The sequence below is a fragment of the Carcharodon carcharias genome, chromosome 16 (assembly GCF_017639515.1).
Source record: "Carcharodon carcharias isolate sCarCar2 chromosome 16, sCarCar2.pri, whole genome shotgun sequence".
NCBI classification, from domain to species: Eukaryota; Metazoa; Chordata; class Chondrichthyes; order Lamniformes; family Lamnidae; genus Carcharodon; species Carcharodon carcharias.
This window is the reverse complement of record NC_054482.1, coordinates 102,089,002-102,114,075: the sequence shown is the minus strand read 5'-3', so window position 1 is coordinate 102,114,075 and position 25,074 is coordinate 102,089,002. Positions and strand designations below refer to the sequence as shown.

At 41.4% G+C, this 25,074-nt stretch overlaps 1 protein-coding gene across 1 annotated transcript in view; it reads left to right on the top strand.

Annotated features, from left to right (window-relative positions):
- Positions 1–372: 372 nt before the first annotated feature.
- ephx4 (epoxide hydrolase 4) overlaps positions 373–25,074 on the top strand; it is a 56,778-nt gene continuing 32,076 nt past the window's right edge. Inside the window, exons 1-4 of the mRNA XM_041208677.1 lie at positions 373–731; positions 5,053–5,138; positions 12,659–12,816; positions 18,384–18,512. Of these exons, the coding sequence (XP_041064611.1) occupies positions 489–731; positions 5,053–5,138; positions 12,659–12,816; positions 18,384–18,512 (616 nt within the window). The 5' untranslated portion in view covers positions 373–488. The remainder of the gene's footprint in view (positions 732–5,052; positions 5,139–12,658; positions 12,817–18,383; positions 18,513–25,074) is intronic.

The window sequence follows — 25,074 nt, the reverse complement described above, 5'->3', positions numbered from 1 at the left end:
TGCATATCCAGTCGAATGGCTTTATTCAATGCGAACCTAGCTCCTCCGAACAAATCCGACCCTTAAACAAGATGCTTATGACATGACATGACATGACAGCCTTTCAGCCAGGCAGCACAGTCTGTTGTCCTGCTTCTACGGTGGGACTATTTTTATACCTAGTGATGATTTGCATTGACATGGCGTCTGCACCACATTCACCTGGGCCACCTCACCATGTTTCACCCCGCTTTTTGGAGAGCTGTTTCCCATTGCAGGCATTGATCCGACCAATGAAATCTGTAACATAAATTTGAAGAAGAAAAAAAAAGTAGTACGCTTTACGTAGGCGTAATCTTTGACGCTGCGATCTCTGGTGGTTTCCATGACTTCAGTTTGAGGGGATCTTCCTTGGCGCCCGCTGCACTGAAGGTGAATCTGCCGGAGTGAGGGAGAGGGATCTTTCAGTGGATCGATCGCTGGCGAGAGCCCTCCTCCCCAGTCGGACTATGGTGAACCTGCTCTGCGAATTCCTGATGTTGACAACTCGACTCCTTGTGAAATCCAGGAAGCTGCTGCTCTGGGCTCTGACTTACAGTTTCTGTGGGCTCTGTGCCTGCCTGGTCTTGCTGAAACTTTTGTGGCACATAATCAGGAAACCAACAGAGACCTTTCAGTGGATTGTCCGCGAAACTCTGCCCGCCTGCTTAAACGACACGTCCCTGGGAACACACTGTTATGTACGAATTAAGGTAAAAAAAAGAGAACCATCCGCCCGGGGTTGCTGCCCACTGCAGGGTTGAGTAGCGAGGCAGGCTGGTGTTTTCAAATGGTTCTTTTTTGCATTAATTTTCCTCATGACCACCAACCCCCCCCCCCCCCCCCCCCCCCCCAGTTTTATTCTTGTTTCTCGTCGACCTGCAGGAGGCCTGCATCTGATTTACTAACAGTAACTCCGAAGTGGGGCTTTGAGCTGCTGTGGAACGGCTACAAGCATCTTAGACCTTTGGCTTAAGCGAAAATGTTCCCTTTTTCTTTAAAACAAAAAGCAGACCAGTCTTCTGAAATCACTGGAGCGCCCCAGTCCTGAACTATGTAACGTGCACTGCAGTCTTTCCTTACACGGTCATATTTCTCCCATTTGCAATGGGGCTGACAATTGGCCAGTCTTGTTTATCAGCGGCAGGGTTGACCGAGGAAGTGCTGAAATTGAGGACAGCTCCTCCATCAACTCGGTTTTAGGCGCAGCTGAAATCAAACAAGAACGCACCAGATACGGGGAGCAGAACAAATCTTTTGACGTGTATCAATTTGCTTTTCCCCTTCTCCCCCTCCCCCCACCCCCTCGTTGTCCTTTCATCCAAAGCAATGATGGCCAATTTCACGCGGTTTTCCCCCACCCGCATTGCTCAAACTCCGAACCATGTGGTTTTCACAAAGTACAGAGCCTTTTACCTGCTGAGCACGTTCTCCCGCTGCAGTTCACCTCTAGCTGTGTCTTGGCTAACACGCTGCTGGAATAGTAATTTCAGAAGTGCCTCCGAGCAAGCAACTCACATGTGGCACAACATTGTAATACTTTTAGGGATTTTGTTTAACCCAAACAACGAATTCCGAAACCTGATCCTCCCCCGATCCTTAAAGCCACACGTTAACGGACTCCGCCTCGAAAAAATAACTACTTTGAAGATTTTAATGTGAATATTTCTAGTTGCTTCCACATATAAAATATTACATTTATATTTAGCAAGGTGGGTCAATGACAATTTGAAGCTTAATGATGCTATGGCAGTTTTGCTGCCAAACTTTGGGTTTAACAGTGTAGTGTCAAAGACATGTCTCATTTAGTGGTGTGATTTATGCCTCTTCAAAATTAAGTGTTTTGCAGTACATATTTATTTGAAATCGGATTAATTATGGCCCTAACTGTTAAAAAGGTCCAATAGTGATGCGGTGATAATTCGCATATTGGTAGTTGCGAAACAGTTTTTTTGGAACATTGTTGCGTTTAAACAATTGGGTTTCAGATAACTTGGGACTCTCAATATCTAATACTAGCTAACAATGCGTTAATTTAAATGATGCAGACAGTTATCTGTGCCATCTAATTTCTTATTATTTAAATGTAGAGCTAGTAAAATGCGTTGAGAAAATTAGAATAATTTAATATTGGATATCTTGTCTGTCTTTTATTCCATGTTTTGTTTTGGTGCTTTAATGAACATTTTGATTGACAGCTCATTAAACTGATTTTATTTGTACTGCTTAAATACACTGGAATGTTCATCATCATCATATGATGCCAAAGATGCACAGATAAGAAAATTGTAGAAGAGAGTGATAGCTGTAAAGTCTGTGATAGATTACTGTTATTCTGTCTTAAGCTGCTACATTTTGTACATATTTTGCTCTGTACGTGCTTCTTAATAGCATTTTTGATATCTAATGGATGAATTGTTTTGCTATTATTTTTGCCTTATGTTGATTCCCCATATCTGTGCTGAGTCTCTGTTTCAGATTGCCTTCCCTCTGCTTCAGGTGACCTATCCTTTCTGTCTATTTCAAACCCTCCTTCAGCTATTACACACATCAGTGCTGCTGCATTGTGTCCACTTTTATTTTCCTAGCATTCCATCAACAAGAAATGCTGCAAAATGTGAGCTCTGCTGCCAATATTGGTGCTATGGAAAGTATATGCACTTTTAAGAGCGGCACTGAGGGTGTATGGATGACCCATCCTTAAGATTGCGAGGTAGCAGCATTAATGATTGCAGGGGATGTAATGATCTGGTGGGAGTTATCTATCAGGAGGGTCAGGAGACATGTAGAAGGAGGGTTGGAGACAAGACATTAAGTACTTGGTTTTGGTGGGGTGGAGGGGGGCATTTTTTAAGTGGGGGATTTGAAATCAGAGAAAATTTCAGAGGCGCAAAGTGAGCAAGGTGTAGCCAGGGGTAAACTATGGGTAAAAGGAAGAACAGAGATCTTTGAAACCCAAAGCTGGCACAGAGACATACAGAGTGGTCTCCATGAGAAAAGAAAGTGGAACTAGAAATGACAAGCAAGTGAAAGATGAAAGGGAATATTTGAAGTGCATGGAAATGAGAATACTGAAGAAACAGAACAGAAGGACAAGGCAGAAAAAAAGAATAACCTGACTTTGAGGTCCACATTGTTTTCAAGTTAGCTGAGAATTTTTACATGCTCTTAGAGAAATGTCGTTATATAAAAGGTCCTGTCCGAGCTCTGTAAACTTATTATAACTTGTCTCCTTCCACACTATGCTGTAGCTGAAAGATTGAAAAAGAAGTATGTGCGTGGGGTGAGAATGTGGGTGTAAGTGATGAAGGGGGTAGAAATGTGGAGGAGGACACTAGAATCTGGAGCAATTAGGGTCACCTGTATTTTCCCAGTTACCATGGTGCTTATTAGTCATTTTAAGTACAGCTTTAACAATGCACGAATGCTTCGCGTCTTATCAAATTGGATCACTTTTTGCGAATTTATACACTGCTATTATTATAACCTATTTTAAAATTTTAACTGTAATATGTGACTTTGGTTTGGTAACTACAAAGAATTACATATATTCTTGACTCTTAAAACAGCAGAAGTGGATGAGATTATGCACAATGATAATGTTTTAATGGTGATTAATTTTAATTTGCAGATCCTTAACAAGATTCTGATGACAATAAGCGGCACATTTAATTAGTGACAAGTGCTGAAGGCTGAAATTCTAATAATGCCTTAGTGTTATCAGAAGTAGTGTAACTCAAAATACATATTTAATTGGTTAACTTCAAAGTGAAATGTATTTTGCACATAGGAGAGCATAAGAAAATTCAAGTTGAGATAATACTATTCACCTCATATGGGCTAGTCTGACATTCAAAAGAAGAGGGGGAAATAATTTGATTTTTAAAAAACAGTCACCAAACAAAAGATGATAATTTTTTTTACAGATAGAATTTTGGGGAATAAAAACAAAAAAATGCTGCAATCCTCAGCAGGTCAGGCAGTATTTGCGGGGAGAAACAATGGTTAATGTTTCAGGTCGAAGACCTTTCATTAGAACAGAAGGAAGATAGAAGTGTAAGAGTCTTTAAGCCAGTAGAAGTGGGGAGGGGGCAGGCGGAACAAAAGGGAAGGTCGATGATCAAGGGTTGAGATTCAAGGAAGAGATGGGTGAGAGGAAAGGGGAGGGGTGAAGAATCTAGAGGGGTATTGGTACCCATGAGTTGTTGAAGCTTGCAATCCTTCACACCCAAAAGAAAAATAAAAGGTTTTTTGTTGAAGTGCTGAATGAGGCTAAGGGTGAAATGAAACTGTGAACCTGGTGACAGAATGAGTCGGTGTTGCTTAAGAGAGAGATCTCACTTAATATTGCCTTACGTGACTCAGTATCAATTTTTGTTCCTTGATGCTCCTATAAAGCACCTTGGTACATTTTACTACTTTAAAAGCCCTACATAAATGCATGATGTTGTTATAAATTCCATGTAGCTCTATGTAAAACTGGTAATATGTGGGTTAGCAGGAGGAAAATGACTCTGGAATCTACTGGATTGGCATAAAAGCCAAATAAATTCACAAATATCCTTCAGGGAAGAGAACCAGCAATCCTAATCTGTTTTGCCTACATGTGATTCCAGTCCCACATTATGAAGTTGAATCTTCATGGTCAAAAATGATTCATTACCTGCATTGTCTAGATCCCAAGGACAACTTAAATATTGTCACATTAACTTCACACCAAATTGCTCCTATTTTATTAAGTGCTTGAGTTATTCAGCGATCGATAATTTACTCAAAAGACTTGTCTCATTTTATTCTCACGGATAGGGTGTAGACCATTAAGATTACTTATTGCTTTATATCACAGTTTCATGCTGTCCTGGCAACATGATTTTTCAGTGTAGATGATGTATTTGGGTAACCATAGCCTCTAGTGGAGCTGGTGGATATAGCACATATGTTTACAAAACAATTTAAAAAGAAACTACCACCTGCTGTTTTAAAATGGATGACATATATTGTACTCGATTGTTTCCTCTCTCTCTCAATTTCCAGGAGTCAGGATTAAGGTTCCACTATGTTGCTGCTGGGGAAAGAGGCAAACCCCTTATGCTGCTGCTGCATGGATTCCCAGAGTTCTGGTAATGAACCCCGTAGTTTGTAGCATTTGAAGATGTTGCTATTCTACTCCGTTAGTATATAAAACATATTTAATTACAGTATAAAATTATTTCTACAATAAACCGAAACTGGTATGTAGTATTTGCTTCACTAGTATAGTGTTTGAGTTACTGTTGTTATGAGAGTTGTGATGTGGGTGAAAGAGTATTGTAGCATTTGGCCTGAAGGTGCATGACATCATGTGATATCTGCTATGTGTTGTTGAGAGAGAGCAAGAGAGAGATGCAGAGCTGCGCACCCTCTTGATACTCTTGAGAGCTCATTGAAGCACTTCTTGCACTGGATCCAGGTCATGCAGCTAGAGCTCCTGAAGCTGACAATCTCAGCCATGCCTCTTCATGCCTGGTGCACTTGGTGCTTTTGGATCCTCCTGGCACTGGCTAAAAAGATAACCTCCCCCTTCTCTCTCGACTCTTCCAGCAGGACCTCAAGGGACTACACCTATGAAACATTTGAGCAATTGCCTTTCCTACCAGCCAAACTGCGAAATCTCGCAGAAGAGGAAACAACCCCGCTTTAGGAGGTGCTTTAGTTACCTCTGCAAGTGAGTGGGTTTCTCTCATGGGTCAGTGAATTGAGTTGGAAACCCACTTGTAAGTTTATAATGAGGCCCAGGAGTTGAAGTACATTGGGCTTATTCTCTGAGGCGATAGGAGTATTTTGCACTTGCCCCATTCTTCACCAGCCCAAAAACAGCTTGGGACCCCAGACTTCAGTATGTAGAAGACTGGTGTAATTCTGTAAATATGGTGGCCATTCTGTACTTATAGTGAGAATGCTCTACCTAAAATAATTGGTAGCACAATGGCATTCTGTGTTCACAGTTCAAAAAGTTTTGATAGTGTATAGTATTCAGTCTGCATTGAGAAGCATTCTCTTACATATCACTGCTGGCTAATACAAACAAAATTGGATTGTTTGTGGATGTAGACTGTTTGTACTAGGATGAAAGAACAACTCTTTTGGTTCAGACAGAAAGGTAGGCTGTGATGTTGCTCTGCAAATTTTAGTTAACGGATTGTAAACTCTCTTCAGTTGTGAATGTTGTTCTCCTTGGATTGGATTTTCTGTCCATTGATTATAACCTTGGTTCGATTGTCAAATCTAATCGAGGTAAACGAAGGGTCTCTGAAGAAGAGTCATACAGACTCGAGGCATTGGCTCTGTTTCTCTCTCCACAGATGCTGTTGGACCTGCTGAGTTTTTCCAGCCTTTTCTGTTTTTGTTTTGGATTTCCAGCATCCGCAGTATTTTGCTTTTATCTAAACAAAGGGTCTCACTGGCTGAAAGAATTTAAATCCTTAGGAAAACCTGACATTTCTTGTTGCTGTTACCGAGATCAGCATCCTAAAAAGCCTCTGTATCTGCCTAACATGGAACATTGAAATCCTGTTTGTTAAACTGCAGAGAAATCCTACCTTCTGCTCCTGAACTAAGTACAGTGAAAAATCAGGGAGCCCTATCTTAATTCTGTAAGTGAATATTGTTTTGTTATGTGAGTTAAAATCTCCCTCATGCAGTCTTTTGCTCATTGTTAGAATCTGTCCTCCCCAACATTGAAAAGATATGGCCAGGCTGCAGGTTCTCTGCCAGGCTGTCTGCAGCTTTGCTCAGGTCTGCTTGTGCTGAAGTCTGATGCTCACGTTTTTTTGCAGAAACATGAACACTTCTACAAGTACACCTCAGTGTTCTGTATCAAGCCAAGTGTTTGGGCGGAAAGCCAGCGACAAAGCTTTGTGCATCTCTTAACCTGCCTGTAGAGACATTTTCCAGATAATGTAATTGTCTAGAATGCTGTCCCTATTGTGCACAGTTGGCTATAAATTGCTGAGTTAGGATTCCTGGAGCATAGATTAGCCTTTGGAAAATCTGTCGCTCATTTTGTCCCTAGGTAGAATTCCTTCAAGTCTTTCCAGCAGCCAAACGAGGATCAGTCTCATGAGGCAGCTGTCCTTGTCACTCTGCCTGTCCCCTAATGTACTAAAACAGTCCTGGCTACGAAACTTTGTATTTACAGTGAAAGTGCCCTGCGTATCAGACAAGAACACAAGGACATTCTCAATATATTTACAATGGGAATGTTCTACAATGAAGGCTGTAGTGCAAGGGCATTCTCTATTTATAGTCAAATGCCCTACATATGAAACTCTTGCGTGTTACAGAGCATTCACAATAAAAGATGATGCTGATTCAAATTAGGCACAAGTTAAGTTTTCCAAGCGTGTATTTGTTCTGTTCCAGTGTTCCTAACCCGGCAGTGCATTGCCCTGCAGTTACAGCATTTGTATGGTCATAGCATCTGATTTTTCAGTATTCTCAAAATTAATCCTATTCTGCTAAAATTCTTGATTTTCAAACTTTCAGGTCCTTAATCTAATTTTGATTTACTAAATCAATTTCAGTTTGTCCCTGGAATTAATTAGAATAGTTAACAAAAAATTATGAAGTTCCTGGTTTCCATTCCTAAACTTGAAGCATTACAATTTCAAGTTAAATTTATAACATTCATTACATTCTCCAAAATGAAATCCCAGTAATTCACAATGTCTCATGCAAGAATCAGTTGTAATTTTTAAAATAGAATTACTCAATAAAAATCACAGAATCACAGAATCTTAACAGCACAGAAGGAGGCCATTTGGCCCATCGTGTCTGCACCGTCTTTCCAAATGAGCTTTATGACCTGGTGCCATTGCCCGGCCTTTTCCCTGTCCCCCTGCACACTGTCTCTATTCAAATAATCATCTAACACCCTCTTGAATGTCTCGATTGAACCTGCCTCCACCACACTTCCAGGCAGTGCATTCCGGACCCAAACCACTCGTTGTGTGAAAAAGTTTTTTCACACATCACATTTCCTTCTTTTGCAAAACACTTTAAATCAGTGCCCCCTTGTTCTCGATTCTTTTATGAATGGGAACAGCTTTTCCCTATCTACTCTGTCCAGCCCTGTCATGATTTTGAACATCTCTATCAAATTTCCTCTTAGCCTTCTTCTCTCCAAGGAGAACAGTCCCAACCTCTCCAATCTACCTTCATAGCTGAAGTTTATCATCCCTGGAACCATTCTTGTAAACCTCTTCTCCACTCTCTCCAATGTGTTCACATCCTTCCTATAATATGGTGCCCAGAACTGTACACAATATTCCAGCTGAGGTCTAACGAGTGTCTTATGTAAATTCAGCATAACCTCCCTGCTTTTGTACTCCATGCCCCTAATTAATAAAGCCCAGGATACTATATGCTTTATTAACTGCTCTCTCCTCCTGTCCTGCCACCTTCAATGATCTATGCGCATATATACTCAGGTCTTTCTGCTTCTGCACCCCTTCAAAATTTCACCCCATATTTTATATTGTCTGTCCATGTTCTTCCTATCAAAATGAATCACCTCACACTTCTCCACATTGAACTTCATCTGCCATCTATCTGCCCACTCCACCAACTTACCTATGTCCTCTTGAAGTTCTACACTGTCCTCCTCACAGTTCACAGCACTGCAAAGCTTCGTATCATCTGTAAACTTTGAAATTGTCCCCTGTACACCAAGATCTAGATCATTAATATATATCAGGAAAAGCAAGGGTCCCAATACTGACCCCTGGGGATCTCCACTACAAACCTTGCTCCAGCCGGAAAAATATCCATTGACCATTACTCTCTGCTTCTATTTTTCAGCCATTTTTGTATCCACGTTGCTACTGTCCCTTCTTTTCCAAAATGTTTGTGTTGCTTGCAATGCAACCAACTTCCAAATCCAAATTAGCTATCAAATGTGGCAGTAGCATAGCGTTACATATAAATTAAAATATTGAAGCAAGCCATTTAGTCCAACCACTCCAAGATGTTTATCCTCCATGTGAGTCATAATTTTAAATTTTAAACATCTCTCTTGAGTAAATCACTCCTTAATTTTCTCTTCTAACCTTTCCAATATTTTCTTCATTTTTGCATTTCCTTTTACCAGGCCCAGTTGATCTGCGCTGTACCCTCTCTATTGCCTCAACATCTTTGTTACACTGGGGAGCCCAAAATTGTCCGATCCACTTGAGGTGCTGCTCTTAATGCCTTGTGAGCTTCAGCTCCCAAATGTCTCTGTTTTTCCGCATTACCTAATCATCCTCCATTCAAAATATAATCATTCTTGTTATTTCATTTGCTGAAACTTGCCACCTCACACTTGCACTGAATTCCACCTATCATATTTTTTGCCCATTCCACTATCCTTTCTGCTGAATTCTTTGGCATCTTAAATGGTGAGCATTCAAACATCTAACTGTGTGCACTTAATGTTTTGGAAATTCAAACAATCCCACTTATCTTCCCACACATTTAAATAAAAGCAACATGATGAATTATTTTACATTTATTGTAGAAAGGCCATTAAAGTTGTACAGGCATAGATTCACCATGATGATGCCAGAGATCTGAAACAGTAGTTATGAAGAGATTTTCGGGCCATTTTTGCTGGCACAGAGAGGCTTAGAGGAGACCTAATAGAGGTTTTTAAAATTGCGATGGTTTTGATAAGGTGGATAGGGTGAATTGGAGGAATATTTCCTCCAGTAAGGAAGTCAGTGACAAGTGTTCATTGATTTGCAATTATGAGGGGAGAGGTTAGAAGTTTCTAAACATAGAGGGTTGTTCAAGCATGAAATACTTTTCCAAGTAATTGAAGAAGAGACCATTGTGTGTTTTATTGGAAACTTGTGTCACAATTTTAACTGAAGGAAGATGCTCAAATATTGAAGAGAGCTGGGCACTGATATTAGCAAAGAGCCAGCAAACATGATGGGCTAAGTGGCCACCATTTTCTGTCAACCTCCCAAGTTATTCTATTGTGTGTCTTTTACAGGCAGCCTCTTAGTGGTACAGGTATGGGATCAGCTCAACTGTTCTCTCAGTCACAAATGGAGCATATACCAGCAGCATAAGTGCGGGACATTTGACTATATATATTGGATACCCTTGCATTACAATCTTCATTGTAAGACATTCCCATTGTAAACATATAGAGAATATCCTTGTGTTGTAATCCAGTGTAGCAGGGCATTTATTTTCACTATAAATATAGAATTATCAGCATTGCAGAGTTTTGTACCTAAGGCTGTTTTAATACATTAGGGGACAGGCTAAAGCTAATCAACAACTTAAAAAAAATAAACTAATACAACTCTAAATAAAACTGAAAAATATCTGTGAATAAAGGCCTGTGGCTAAGGCCACAGCTTTGACATGAGTAAATACTGGACTAGTAACCTAGAGGCCCAGGCTAATGTTCTGGGGACATGGGTTCAAATCCCACCACAGCAGCTGGTGGAATTTGAATACAATTGAAAATCTGGAATAGAAAGCTAGTTTCACTATCATCAATTGTTATTAAAAACCCATCTGATTCACTAATGTCCTTTAGGGAAGGAAATCTTAACTGGTCTGGCCTACATGTCACTCCAGACCCACAGCAATGTGGTTGACTCTTGCTCTCCGAAAATGTTCAGTTCAAGGGCATTTAGGGATGGGCAACAAATGTCCACATCCCACAAAGAAAACTGTCAATTTTTATTAGTGTCTTTGTTTGTCCCCCTTGTTTGTTTGACATACAAAAAGTAGTGGTTACAATGAGCATGAAGTTGAATGTGAGCTTACCATGAGTTATGCCGCAGCTATCTCCAAAATTCCATTTATTGTATTATGAGTGAAAATGGAAGCACGAAAATTGCAATTTTTGCAGTGGGGAATTATGTCATTTTGCAGAGTTTTGATAGTGAAAAATATATTTCCTAGGGGAGTTTGGGAGTCTTATCTCACCATGCCCACAATGGAATATTCAGATTTTTGAGATTTTTTTTGTGCATTATTAAGCATTATAAACTGTGCTGTAACTTGGCATTTGGAGCCAAAAATAATTTATTTTGGGATGGTTTCATGTTTACATATGTATATATATATATATATATATATATATACATACATAACATTTTGAATAATTTTTAAATATTAAAATAACAATAGTTTTGTGAGGCAAAATTACCTCTTGATTTGGGTATCACTGAAGGGATCCTTCAATGAGTATAACACAGAAGGCTTCTCTATATGCAGATGCGATATGCTATTATCATGGTAGAGAAAAAGAAATCCAAAATCCCACTTACTTACCGAAAGAATTAAGCCATAAGATTCCACGAAAAACAGAAAAAATTTTACAATACAGGAGTCAAATAAAACAAACACTAAATACTATCTTGTGGTAGTCCTGTCACATCCATTCATGAATGGTGGTGGACAATTCAACAACTCACTGGAGGAGGAGGCTCCACAAAAATCCCCATCCTTAATGATGGGGGAGCCCAGCACAACAGTGCAAAAGATAAGGCTGAAGCATTTGCAACAATCTTCTGCCAGAAGTGCCAAGTGGATGATCCATCTCAGCCTCCTCTGGAGGTCCCCAGCATCACATATGCCAGTCTTCAGCCAATTCGATTCACTCCACGTGATATCAAGGAATGGCTGAATGCATTGGATACTGCAAAAGCTATGGGCCCTGACAATATTCTGGCAATGGTACTGAAGGCTTGTGCTCCAGAACCTGCTGTGCCCCTAGCCAAGCTGTTCCAGTACAGCTACAACACTGGTACTTACCCGGCTAAGAAAGAACACCCGGCACAAAGAATTTCAACTCTTCTTCTAGAATTTAGCTGGATCCCCAGCCAACAGCAACGCTCAACAAACTTGAGTTCCATGGGCAGGGTCTTCACCAAAAATGGCACCTGTCTGCAGAACCTCCTCAACTCTGCTTACAATGTTCTGGATGGCGTAGATCTATCAATGTTATCTTCAAGTAGCAGAAATAGCCACAGCAACTGTATCTGCTTATTCTCAGCTTCTGGATCTAGCTTCTGTCTTCTTTAACCTGCCTGTACTGCACCACTGGAATCACCATCATCATCATCTACTGAGCTTTGATGGCTCTGTGTCCTTTTATTAGGTTTCAACCAATTTCAGTCTATCCGGAAGCTTTGGTTTCCGATCTCAGTTTCAATCTTAGTTTCTTTAGAAACCGAGAGAGTCAGTACCTTTATCAGTTTCCTTTTTGGTTTCCCTTTTCAGTTAGGGTCTATCTGAAAAACAAAATACAAGCTTTGAAACCACGGATTCCACCACATAGAACTGAAGGAGATAACGGCATAAATAATGGAAATGCAGAAAGAGGAGGAGCAGAGCCATTGGACTTAGGAAGAGTTTGAATTCAGACGATTTTGAGTCATGCATTTGGACAGCACAAACAGGGGCCCCTGAAACACTAGCAGTTTAAAAAAAACCGCAGGCATATGCCATATATACACTTAGGTGGCCCGGGTAGCACAGGGATGTAAAAAAAAACTTTTGATACTTTAATTTTTTGTTTTTACGGAAAGGGCTAAAGGTCATTTGGTTTCAGTGAGCATCAATATTTCTTATACAATTTCCTTATCTGATATAGGTACTCTTGGCGTTATCAGCTTCAAGAATTTAAGAGTGAATTCCGAGTGGTTGCAGTTGATTTACGAGGATACGGGGAATCAGATGCGCCCATTGGTCGAGAAAACTACCAGCTGGATTGTTTGATCACAGACGTAAAAGACATTGTGGATTCCCTCGGTAGGTTAAGTTGGAAGGATTGTCTGGTTGGCTCTGAATGGTGTATTTTATTCTGTGGCTGTGCCCCAGAGAACTGAGAGTCCTACTCCCTCCATGTCTCCTTCTGATTTCCACAACTATTTTTTTCCCTCTGCAAACCTCCCAGCAGAGTGCAGATAGTGCGCTTGTGTTGTAACCAATGGTTACCAACTTACATTGTAGCTCTTCAGCTTTGTTCAGTCGCCATGACTAACTTTTTAAGTGTGTTGGAAAGCTGGGAAGCAGTGGGCTGATCTGCCAATCTGAGAATTCTGTAATGCTCAAATCATTCTCTTCTGCTGTCAGCAGGCTGTAATTTTTCAATTATGCCTACAATCACAGAAATAATTCCCATTGATATTTTAGGCAGCAATTTTTCCCCAAGCACTTAGAATTACTTTTTTTGCCATTTTAACAAATAAGGGGCTATTTTCCTACGGTTCTGTACTTTTTGGTTTTCATCCATCAGCATGATGGATGAGCACCATTTTATCTTCCATATTTTCAAGCAACCCTAATCACAGAATCACACCTTCAGCCCATCGAGTCTGCACCGACACGTGAGAAACACCTGACCTACCTAGCTAATCCCATTTACCAGCACTTGGCCCAGAGCCTTGAATGTTATGACGTGCCAAGTGCTCATCCAGGTACTTTTTAAAGGATGTGAGGCAACCCGCCTCCACCACCCTCCCAGGCAGCACATTCCAGACCGTCACCACCCTCTGGGTAAAAAGGTTTTACCTCACATCCCCCCTAAACCTCCTGCCCCTCACCTTGAACTTATGTCCCCTTGTGTCTGACCCTTCAACTAAGGGGAACAGCTGCTCCCTATCCACCCTGTCCATGCCCCTCATAATCTTGTCATCTCAATCAGGTTGCCCCTCAATCTTCTCTGCTCCAATGAAAACAACCCAAGTCTATCCAACCTCACTTCATAACTTAAATGTTTCATCCCAAGCAACATCCTGGTGAATCTCCTCTGCACCCCCTCCAGTGCAATCACATTTCTGTCACATACAGTGGCAGAAATGAAAGAAACCAATCAATTGTAACATCCCAATAAGAATTATACTTCCAACGTTTTTCCAGTGGGGAACACTCAATTCTCACCATAGAAAAGAAGATCAGAGACTGGGAAATCAAGATCCTAACTGTTCAGCACTGTGGAAGGATGTGCTGAGCTTCTCAGTCTAAAGATTGCCCCACAACTTTGCACTGATTTGACCAAGAGGGCAAGGCAGCAAATTGCTGACCAGATCGACTTTTCACCTTTCCTTCAAGGGGCTGAGATTGGCAAGAGGTTCAATTACTTTGGCGGGTGGGGGGCTGGACATAAAGCATGAGAAAGACCTGCTTGCTGTTATGAGGAAATGAAGCACGTTTAGTATAAACAAATGTAAAATATCACACATAAGGAAGGAAAAAATGTGTAACGAACATATTGCATGAATTTCCCTGCCCCGACCTATCCCAAATTTCTCCCTCAGGGATATCCTCCCTCCTTTCCTCGCTCACTCCCTGCACAGAACGACTCCTCTTCCTGTTTCTCGAAGGCCACAAAGTTTCATTGCAAGAAAACCTAGATTGGTCAGCCCAAGTATAATGGCTGTTTGGGGAGAGAAGTTTGCAGATTGGAAGGTGCTTGTGAATTTGTAGTCAGAAAGAAACCAAATAAAATAGCTACTTTCAAAGGTAATTAGCCATTGTCTAAGGAGGCCCATAGGCATCTCTCCCTTAGAGAGAAAGACAATTGTTTATATAGCTTGAGGAACACCACATCAACCCTAGGACGAGGAAAGGAGGCAGGTCTCCATGAACTACCACAGCCAGTGCAAGGATTGAACCCATGCTGTTTGGCATTGTTCTGCTCCAAACTCTAGCCATCTAGTCAACTGAGCTAACCCACTCTCACACTTAAAGGAAAAACTTTTAACACATTTGATACTTTAAAGTATAGGGCTAGATTTTCCCATGGGTTTTGGGACCCCAACATCAGGACCAAATGGGAGTCCCGAGCCCACACACCAGCAGTGAGACTTGCTCAGCAATCTTCTGGGAGGCAGCCTCCTAATTAACAGTGTCCATGCTCATTGTCCTGTTAAGGACGGCAGGCAAGCTTTAGATGCTGCAAGCCCAACGTCACCGAGAGAGTTGGGCACTACTGAGGTAGGCCGGGGACCGCGAGGGCATCTCAACATAGAAGCACCCTCGCTGTGCTGCAGTGCAGTGCATAAATTAACAGGATTAATGCCGAAATGTCCAATGGAATGGAGGGGTGACCCCACTGCCAGATCGAGATTGGCCACCATTTCAGTCTTTCATGCCTGAGGCCAATCAATGGAGTTTCTGGTTCTGATGGCCACCTAGCCTGCCACAGGGAGGCTGCCTTCATTAAGCTGGCTATCTCCATATGTGGCCTTAATCACCTGAATTGGCTGCCCGCTGCATAGTGCGGCAGTCGATCCTCTTCCCAACCCGTGCCCGCCTGTCCTCAGCGGCAGGAATGCATCGAGACCTACCCCAACACAGCTCTCCACTATTTTCCAGCACCCCCCACCCCACCCCCGTCACCCCACAACCCACCTATAACCCTCTCTCTGTGGGTCCGGGAAAATCCAGCCTGTAATGTGTGAAATATGACAATTATTCTCAAAACAGTTAGATATAGCACGTAGATAAATGAAGTACCAGCAGTACTGAGATTTAGAAACTGTGTGCTTCCTTTTTATCACTGAGTCACAGGTGTGAAGTGTGACTTAATAATTCAATTATAATTTATATCCCGCCTGATGATATAATGGTAAGATGGCAAGGTTGGTACTTGAGAAGAACAGAAGGTGGGTTGGCAAGCCACTTGCATCCCAAACTATCCTGCGATCTTGGAAAGTGTCTTGTTTTTCTACAGAACTATTTATTTCCATCCTAAAATATATCTTCAATTTTGAACTGAAATTACAGAAATAAAATTCACATCCTTTAATACTTGGTATGTGTGCAGCAGGCTGCAGTAATTCTGAGGAAGCTGTGTAGGTTTTCAGCAAAACTTTTATTGTGCCAAGGCTGTGTGACCTTTCTCTAACACCCTCAGCAAGATAATAATTGGCTTAATTGTTGCCTTCAATTCCCAAGCCTTAACCTATTACCACTGTATTAAATTCCTGTTGGAAAATACAGTTTGCCAGTAATGTGGACAATATCACCTTTGGCATTAAAATTATGATTTTCTACTCACCATTAAGCAGGTGTTAATAATGTTCAGTTTCAAAAAAGGTCCATCCAATTTGTTTGTTGTCTCATATTTTGCACATGCTTAAAGGAGATTTAAGAAATAAATACTGGAATAAAGGCTCAATTTTATTCAGGCTTTAAATGTCTTAGCAATGATTTTCACAATTAAATCTAAGGTCGCTGGAGACGACTGCTGCTAGTTTTGAAAAATGTGTGTTTTGAAATCCTTATCCTTAAAGCGCATTTAACAGGAATTCAAAAAATATCTTTGGGTGTTATGATTTTCAGTTTGAAAATAATGGTCCACATATTTAAGTAAAAATACAGGAGAGACTTTCAACACTCAACGTTAATAAAGTGTAAATCAGACAGCAGCTTCCAGCAACCATACTAGTGCAGTTAAACTTGGAAATCAGGAAGTTGCTGTTTAAGTTACCCTGCACTTCTAGAAGCTTCACTGTAACAGTATCTTGCTGAGAGACTGAGAGATAGAAACATATGGAACAGTGTGAGGTTCCTGTACTTACATAATAAATATCCACTAAATTTGTCAGAAAAGGTTGAAGCTTGTGCATTTCGATGTAAGTAAAATTTTAAAGGTGTGATAAGCCTTAATTACTGCCAAATCCAGCTGGCACTGATAATTAACTTTTACAAGTGTGGTGTCTCATTCCTTCAGATTTTAATTATTATTGGACATCTAAAATATTTTTCAAACAACTTTATCTTTCTGTCTCTTTTGCTTAATCCAGTCTTTCTTTCCCTTTATTTATTTCATTTTCTATATGATTTGACATTGAATTAAATATTCTAACTTACACTTCCTGGTTCTGACTCCACAGTCAGGATTTTCGAGGAATTGGGAGGAACAAAGGCAGATGGGGCCCGAAAATGCCAGCAATAGTCACTGTAAAGGTTTCCCAATTCTATTCCCACTGCCGACCAAGTTAGCAGAAGTGGATTCTGGACCAGCAGGGCTACCCGGCATGTGATGGGTAGCTGATTAGCTTGTTAAGAGCCTTGTTAAGTCTAGTTAAAGGAGGTTGGTTGGAATTTTCCAGTCACCCTCTTGTTTCCTCTACTGATGGGACCATTTGAGTGCCCGGAGGCAAGCACCCATTGGCAGGCTGGAAGTCCATGTTTCAGGTAGGCCCATGGGTCCTTTCTACCTGACCGGTTGGAAGAACAGTGACAGGCCACTGTGTAGAAGGAATCCCCCTACCCCCTCCCTGTTTCCTGCTCCTGAAGGGAAAATCCTGCCCTATGTGTCAGAGTAAGGAATTTTCAATCTGATTGGTTCAGGAGTTGCAAGGTTGCTTTCCCTGTTCACGAAAACAGATGGTGTACTGGTAATGTCACTGGACTAGTAATCCAAAGGCCCAGGTTAATGCCATGGGGATGTGGGTTCAAATCCTAACATGGCAGTGGGTGGAATTTAAATTCAGTTAATAAATCTGGAATATAAAGTAATGGTGACCATGACAATAATCATCATTTGTTTTAAAAACCCACCTGGTTCACTAATATCCTTTAGGGGAGGAAATCTGCCGTCCTTTTCTGGCCTATCCTACATGTGACTCCAGACCCACAGCCTAGCAAGCCACTCAGTTCAAGGGTAGTTAGGGATGGGCGACAAATGCTGGTCTTGTCAGCGATGCCCACATCCCATGAAAGAATAAAAAAAGACCTTAAATCCTCTCTAGAGAACACTGCACTGATATGGATCTCTAATCACTGCAGGTTCCAGTGCAAAGTCCTACAGAAAATCTCTAGATAATTATAACTGTAATGAATACTTGACACTGGTCATTGGCCACTGACTGAAAAATCCTGGTCTATTGAAGGCTGTGTGATTTATTTTGCTTTTCCATGTTGTAAACTATCTTATCAGTTGATATATTTTTCTCATTTTAAATTTGGCCTCAAGATTATCTGCACAAGGATAAGGTTAGATTCTAAAGAATCTAAAAACAAGATTCTAAAACACCAGTGAACTATTGTACTGGCTGTAGTAAGCAGCTTTTAATGGAAAGCTATGTTCTGATTTTACTTGTCCAGGCGTTTTGAGGCACCACGACACAATGATACTTTACAGCCCAGCTTGCTACGACCACAAAGCCAAGTGTATGGAAAACAAAACCTTCAGCCAAGTGGAATTTATGATTTGGGTTTAGAAAGAGATGGGATGTTTCAGAACTGAATGGTTTTGCACTATACAGTTTTCTGATCGAGTTGATTTTGATTTTTCTGATCAAAATTCCTTACATTAATTTTCTCAATTCTATGTATCGAGGTGTTGGCTTTTGCTTTTTGCGCAGGCTACAAGAAATGTGTCCTGATTGGCCATGATTGGGGTGGATTAATCGCCTGGTGTTTTGCTATCTATTATCCTGAGATGATAAGTAAGATTGTCGTTTTGAACTGCCCACATCCTACAGCTTTTTGTGGTAAGTCCCATTCTAAGCCACTTGATACTGTTTACTTAATGATAAATGATTGATGTCCAGGAACCCGTGGTGGGTGAATGAATTTTCCAATGAGTTTTTGAACCTCAGAGACCAAGTGACCTCCTGAGGGTGCTGCATTGGCTGATCTCTTGGGTTGGGGCACTACAATAGGTTTCAGCATCTGTTGGTTAGGGATAAGAAAATGATTATTCAGCAATACGTCTGGAAGTAAAGCCAAGATTAGGTTCGGTGGTAATGTCCCTATGGGCAGAAATTTTCACTTGGTGGGCGGGCATGCACCCAACCTGCTCGAACGTGAAATGAGACGTGTTGACATCGGCCTGTTAAGGCCATTAATTAATCAATTAAGTTCAATTTTTCGTTGCCCATCCAACCTAACAGTTGCCAGACAGGTGAAAAAGGCGGCCTTTGCATTTTTTTGGAAGCCTCATCCACGGGCAGGATGAGGTTTCCAAAAGCAAATAAAATTAAAATAAAAACTTTAATTTTTCTTTAATCATATGTCCCTGCTCATATGACAGAGTCATATGAGGAGACATGTTTCATGACATTTTTATTTGCTTTTTTTTTAACAGCACTTCATCTCCCTGAGGCAGCCTTGTGCCTCAGGGAGATTATGAAGCGCTCACTCGCGCACACGCATGAAGTTTGTGCTCGGCCCTCTTGCACCCCCCCCCCCGCGCCCCCCCCCCCCCCCCCCCCCCCCCCCAACCACACAGGCAGTGCTCAGTGCTGTTGCTCGCGTTTCATGCTGGACGAGCCTTAATTGTGAAATCGCAGTCCGGTGCTGATCGTGCGCAGCGATTGGCATCCCGACCGCCCCATCTGACCCCTGCCAAGCTTGCCCACCAGGGACAAAATTCTGCCCTATGAGTAGCAGCCATTTTTGCAAAGCACTCAAAGTCCACAGATTCCAATAATATATATGTATATGGCTTAAATAACAGTGCTTAAGTTTTGAGGCTGCTCATAAAAAGGCAATGTATCATTTTTTGAAATGCATGAGTTTTATTCCTAGCCCCACAAAAAAACCCAACCAGTTGTCAGTGCGTTTGTGCCTTTCAACTCCACCCTGCACTGCCACCATCCCCCACCTCCTCAACAACCTCAGATCATCCCCCCACTCACTCCGTCCCCCACACTTGCTTCTCCCTTCCCCATCCCTGTCTTGGGACCTGCTGGCCAGCTATGTGTGAGAACCTGTCAATTTCCCACCTTCCCTAACCAGGGACCTACAGCTCACCAACTTCATTTAAATGAGGCCCAAATTTGTCTGAAGCCGGAGACTGGCAAAGATCACAAAGACACTGTTATTCTGCTGATTTTGCAGCTGTTTTGGCTGCATGTATAAGCTTTCACAATTAAGACTGATTTAATTAGAAGCAAAGTCTTCATTCTTCTTCACCTGCTGATTTTTCCCCAAGTTATTCCAACCCAGGTTAGACCATCTATCTGCAAAGGTTTTGATTTGGGATTGATATTTCTCTAGTTTCTCTTCCTCAGAATGGAATGCAAATATTTGATGCATCTTCCTTTAGAAGTTTTGAAGCACTGTTCCCCAGATGGAGTTTAGTTCTATTTCTATCCCATTTCTTTATTATAATGTCCTGCCATCCTAGACATTCACCTACTATTATCCACTTTCTCTTAGAGCAGATGCGTAGAATCTAATTATCACGGTTTCAACAATGGGACTCAGTTCAACTCAGACATTCTCTAATGATTCATCCCTCCTTTCTTGTCTTCCTCATGATTCCTTTGTATTTGAATTCAGTGTTAATTAGTTTCTATTTCAAAATTGTTTCTAAAAAGATTTTTGTTTTATTAAGGTTCCCAGTTTGGCAGATCCTTACAGTTCACAACTAGGATTTGAGCAATTAAATTATTCTTAATACAAAATATAACAGCACCAGACAATTTAAAGAACATAAGAAGTAGGAGCTGGAGTTATCTATTTGGCCTTTCGAGCTTGCTCCAACATTCAACAAGATTATGGTTGATGTTCTATCTCAACTCCACCTTCCTGCACTATCTCCATATTGCTTAATCTCCTTAGTATGCAAAAATGTATAGACCTCTGTCGCAAATACAATATTAGGTGAGTAAAAAAAGTACAACACAAAATACTATTCTGCATGGCAATGATTGTGGAAAATACTCCATTTTATAACACTGATGCAAAGTAAATCCAGACCATTACTTTAAGATAAACCTCTCAGCAGACATGGGAGGATAGCTTCAAAATGTCAAAAGGCAAATTTAGTAACAATAGATTCTTCTGCATGCAAAGGGTGACATGCCGGATGGCATTCAATATAGAGTAACGCAGGTGAAAACCTTGTAGGTGTTTAAATTATATTTAGATCCTTGAAGGGGGCTGCAGATTTTTCTAGAATGTGACATTAGGGTGCCTGTAATTATGTTGTGGAGGAGAGGCAGGCGAGGACCTCATAAATGTTTAAATGTCGGAGTCCTATGATGCAATTAGCACCCCGTCATTAACGGCCCATGGTACAAGTGATGCCCAGTGCCAAGCCCGCTAGTGAAATTTGGCAGCAAGCAGGAGTGGGGCCAGGATACCCTCAGGTATGGAGATTAAAAATTCCTTGTTGGGAACAGAAATGCCCATCCAGATCCTACAAGCAAATGTCCGGGGCTGTGCAGCCCTTCCCTTCCCCCACCCGTGATCTCCCCGATAGCCACCCTTAGCTAGGGCCAACGTCGTCAGGACCCCAGGGGCAGCCCACTACCACATGAAATTCCAACAATTCCCACAGTGGTCAGGCAGGAATCTGTCCTGGGGCATGTCACTGTGTTAAAATAACTCGAGACTCATCCTGGTGCTGTCATGGCCACTTCCTGTCCACCCTGGCTCACATGCGCTGCAGTAACACACCACGTTAAAATCGGGGCTAATATCTCTGCCTGAAATGATGGGCAAGGCTCGGGCCCATTCAAAACCCAGAGTTAAAATCAGGCCGAATATTGTCTGGTTCAGGTTTGCGTATCATTGTTGCCGATGATACATTGGGTTCACAGAACCTGGAGACAATGCCTCATATTTTCTCTTCACCATTTTGTATTCTGACTAATCTAATAACTACCTCAGCTGTGTCAGTATCTGACCAACCTTTACTTCAGCCTGCTAGAATTTCATCAGGGTGCTTTCATCAAGTTGAGGGCCTGTAACACCACAGCAGAAGTTCTAAGGCTGTTTTCTCCCTGTAATCAAAACTAAAAGTTGGTTTCATTAAGAAAATTCACCGTTTGCCCCATAACATCAGTCCTCTGTGGGGTACCATTAATCCAATGCCTTTAAAAGATGGCTGCTTCAGCTGCCAATAGCTGGATTCCATCCTCTGCAGTCTAAAAAGGAGAAACTGTCATAGAAAATAATGGGCAGCGAGGCTCCAAGTTTATGCATCAGGCAAAATGCAATTTGCACATTTTTACTGCTACAGAAATAGCACGGCATCCTCTTTGTTCCTTCGCAGTAGAGGTTTGCTTTCCTGAATTATTTCATTCCTGCTTCCAAAAAAAGAGAGATTATTTCAAATCTGTTTTCATCAGTCAAGGACAAATAGAGTAGCACCATGGCAACATGCTTACAATATGCACAGTATATAAATATCTGAAAAATGTTTTTGCTGATGTCAAACAGAATCTGATTTATGTCCTTGTTTTTGAGGTTAATCAGAGTATTAAATGAATTCGGGACCTATTGTGCACTGTTGTTTGCACGTTAGGAATCTCTCAAAGTAAAGCAGACCCATAGTGAGAAACAGATTTGCTTTGTTGCTCTTTATGCTGAATGGATGAGTGTTAATCTGCATCTAATTAAGTGCTTCTTTTAATGGAAAAGCCCCAGTTAAGAAATGCACATAGCCTAGCCTGCAATGTAAAAGCTGCAAAGACGTCAAATGAGAAGGAATAATTAGATATACATTAGGGGGTATGATTTCCTCTCGCTTATGCTCACTGAGATTTCCTGCCTGTGCTGTTTTCATCCACCTGTTTATTTTAAATGGGTTAAAATTGTGTTAAAACAGCACAGTTGGGGATGTAACGCTAATCTATTAATCAGTGCGCTGAGGAAATTAATACCCTAGATAATTGTATGACATAGGTTCTTCCTGATTAGTTTAGTTAAAGCTAAATGAACTGTGAATTAATTATTAATGTTTCTAAGTCAAAGCTAGATTATTGATTAGTTCAATAATGCAGAGAAACCATAGCTATCAATGGTGATAGTTTTATCTTGGCGTTCCAAACCAATGGAATCCTCCAGGGATCTCTTGTGGACCTTCTGCTGTCCACTAATATTTATTAACAACTTTGTCTTATTTCTTGTTTTAAAGATGCACACAGGCCATCGACAGTGTAGCTGAGCTAACTTTATAGATAACACATTTTCCTAACATGAACACACATCTGCAGTAACTGAACTGTCAAGACAGGTTCAACATGTAAGAAATGACCTTCAGCCTCCAGGTCAGGTGACCCTCTATATAGTACAGAGTACTGTATAGTATCTAATACTGGAGTCCACAACCACAGTCAACTATTATCAAGTCATTCGCCTTTTTTTGGAAACTTTTATATAACTCAAGAACCCTTATCTATTCTTTATCACTCTGTTTTGATCAGTCTGTTTTGTCTTTTACTCATCTCTGGTTTTTTCACAATTCTTACACTGGATGTTCTGAATGGTGACAGAGGTGATTTTGAAGAACAAGGGTCTTTCTCCAGCTCTGAGTCATTATCACCCCTTGGATAGTTTTCGGGGCTCTCAGGCTTTGATTGGTTATCTGTTTCTTCACTGGTGCATTCTGGTTTTTGATCTTCAGCTCCACTTTCTGGTTCGGAGCAGGGTTGTGTTTCACTTGTTTTCCTTAAGAATTTCTGGTTTCTCCTGTGCTGTTATCTGTTTGGGAGTCTGCACCATGTAAGACCTTGGTTCTCCTGTAATTCCTGTGACAACAGCAAAATTCCAGATCCCTTCATGCTGAATCCTCACCGTCTGTCCCGTACTCAGGTCAAGCAGAGGTTGGGCACCTTGATCAAAGTACTGTTGCTGCTTCTGCTGTCTCAATTTGAGCAGGTCCTACTAGCTGTGGAAATAACAGCTGGGGTGCAGTGGAAGCTTAGTGCTTAGTCATCTCCCCATTGGGAGCTGTGCTGGAGGTGATCCAATGCCATCTAATAGAGTATTCCTGAAATCCAGCAGAGTCAGGTAGGGGTCTCTTCCATCTGCCTTTGCCGCCTTCAATTTGTGTTTTAAGGTCTGCACAGTCCATTCCACCATTCCATTGGATTATGGATATTTGGGACTTGATGTAGTCTGGCAAAACTCCCAGTCCTCTGAAAATTTGCAAAACTCAGTGCCCGAGAATTCTGGACCGCTATCTGAGGTGAGCACAGCTATGCCATGGTGAGCAAAATTGATTTTAAATGATTTATTACAGTGATGCTCTTACTATCATTTCTCAGCCGCATGGACTCAAAAAAACTTGGAGTAATAATCTACTGCTAGTAGGTACTCACTGTTGTCAGATGTGAACAAGTCCACTCCAATTTTCCGCCAGGGCCTCTCTGGAACACTGTGTGGTTTTTATTGCGATTTACTGTACTTTTGGCACATTGCATTCATCATTTCCCCAATTTGTGCTCCTATTCCAGGCCGATACATCTCGAACTCTTCTCCCGCGTGTTTCTATGCCGAGGTGACTTTCATGTATGTGCTGCAGCATTTCTCTCCTCAGTGTTGCAGGAATTATGATCTTTCCTCTCCCTTGTAAAGTATTCCTTCTGCTCCATGAAGTTCCTCACAAAAGTTCCAGTACTCTTGTACAGTAGAAGGGGCTCCGCACCGATGTGTGGGTCAGCCAGTTGGCACAATCTGCTGCAGTTTTCTCAGAGTGGCGTCATTCTTGGTCGCTTTCCTGATCTCATCCAGTTTGGTTACAGCCACAGGTAAGTTCTTTGTCAGCGTGTGAACATGTGATTCCGTTTCTTTATCCTCTTCCTCCTGCATGTGACAGAGTGTCTGTGCTGTACATTTCCTTACCTGGTTTGTATTTAACTCTGACCTGGTACTTCTGCAGACGCATGAGTAATCTTTGGATTCTTGGTGGTGCACAGTTCAGGGGCTTTTTAAGTACAGCTTCCAAAGGCTTATGATCAGACTCTACCTCCATGTCTTTGCCATAGACAAACTAATGGAAGCGTTCCAGACCAATCATATTTGCTAGCATTTGTTTCTCTATTTGGACATACCGCTGCTGTGTTTCAGTCATTATCTTTGAAGTATGTCACCGGTGCCTCAGTTTGCAAGAGGACAGCCCCCAGGCCAGGCTTTAAAGCATCCACTGAGATCTTGCAGGACTGATTTACATCGTAATACATAACACTGGTGCCTGGGTCAGTGTTCTCTTCAAAATAGTCAAAGCTTCCTGGTGACTTTGTTCTGAGTGCCGTTACACATTGTTTTGTAGAAGTTCTCTGAGAGGTGCTGTCAGGTCTGACATGTTCAGAATGAATT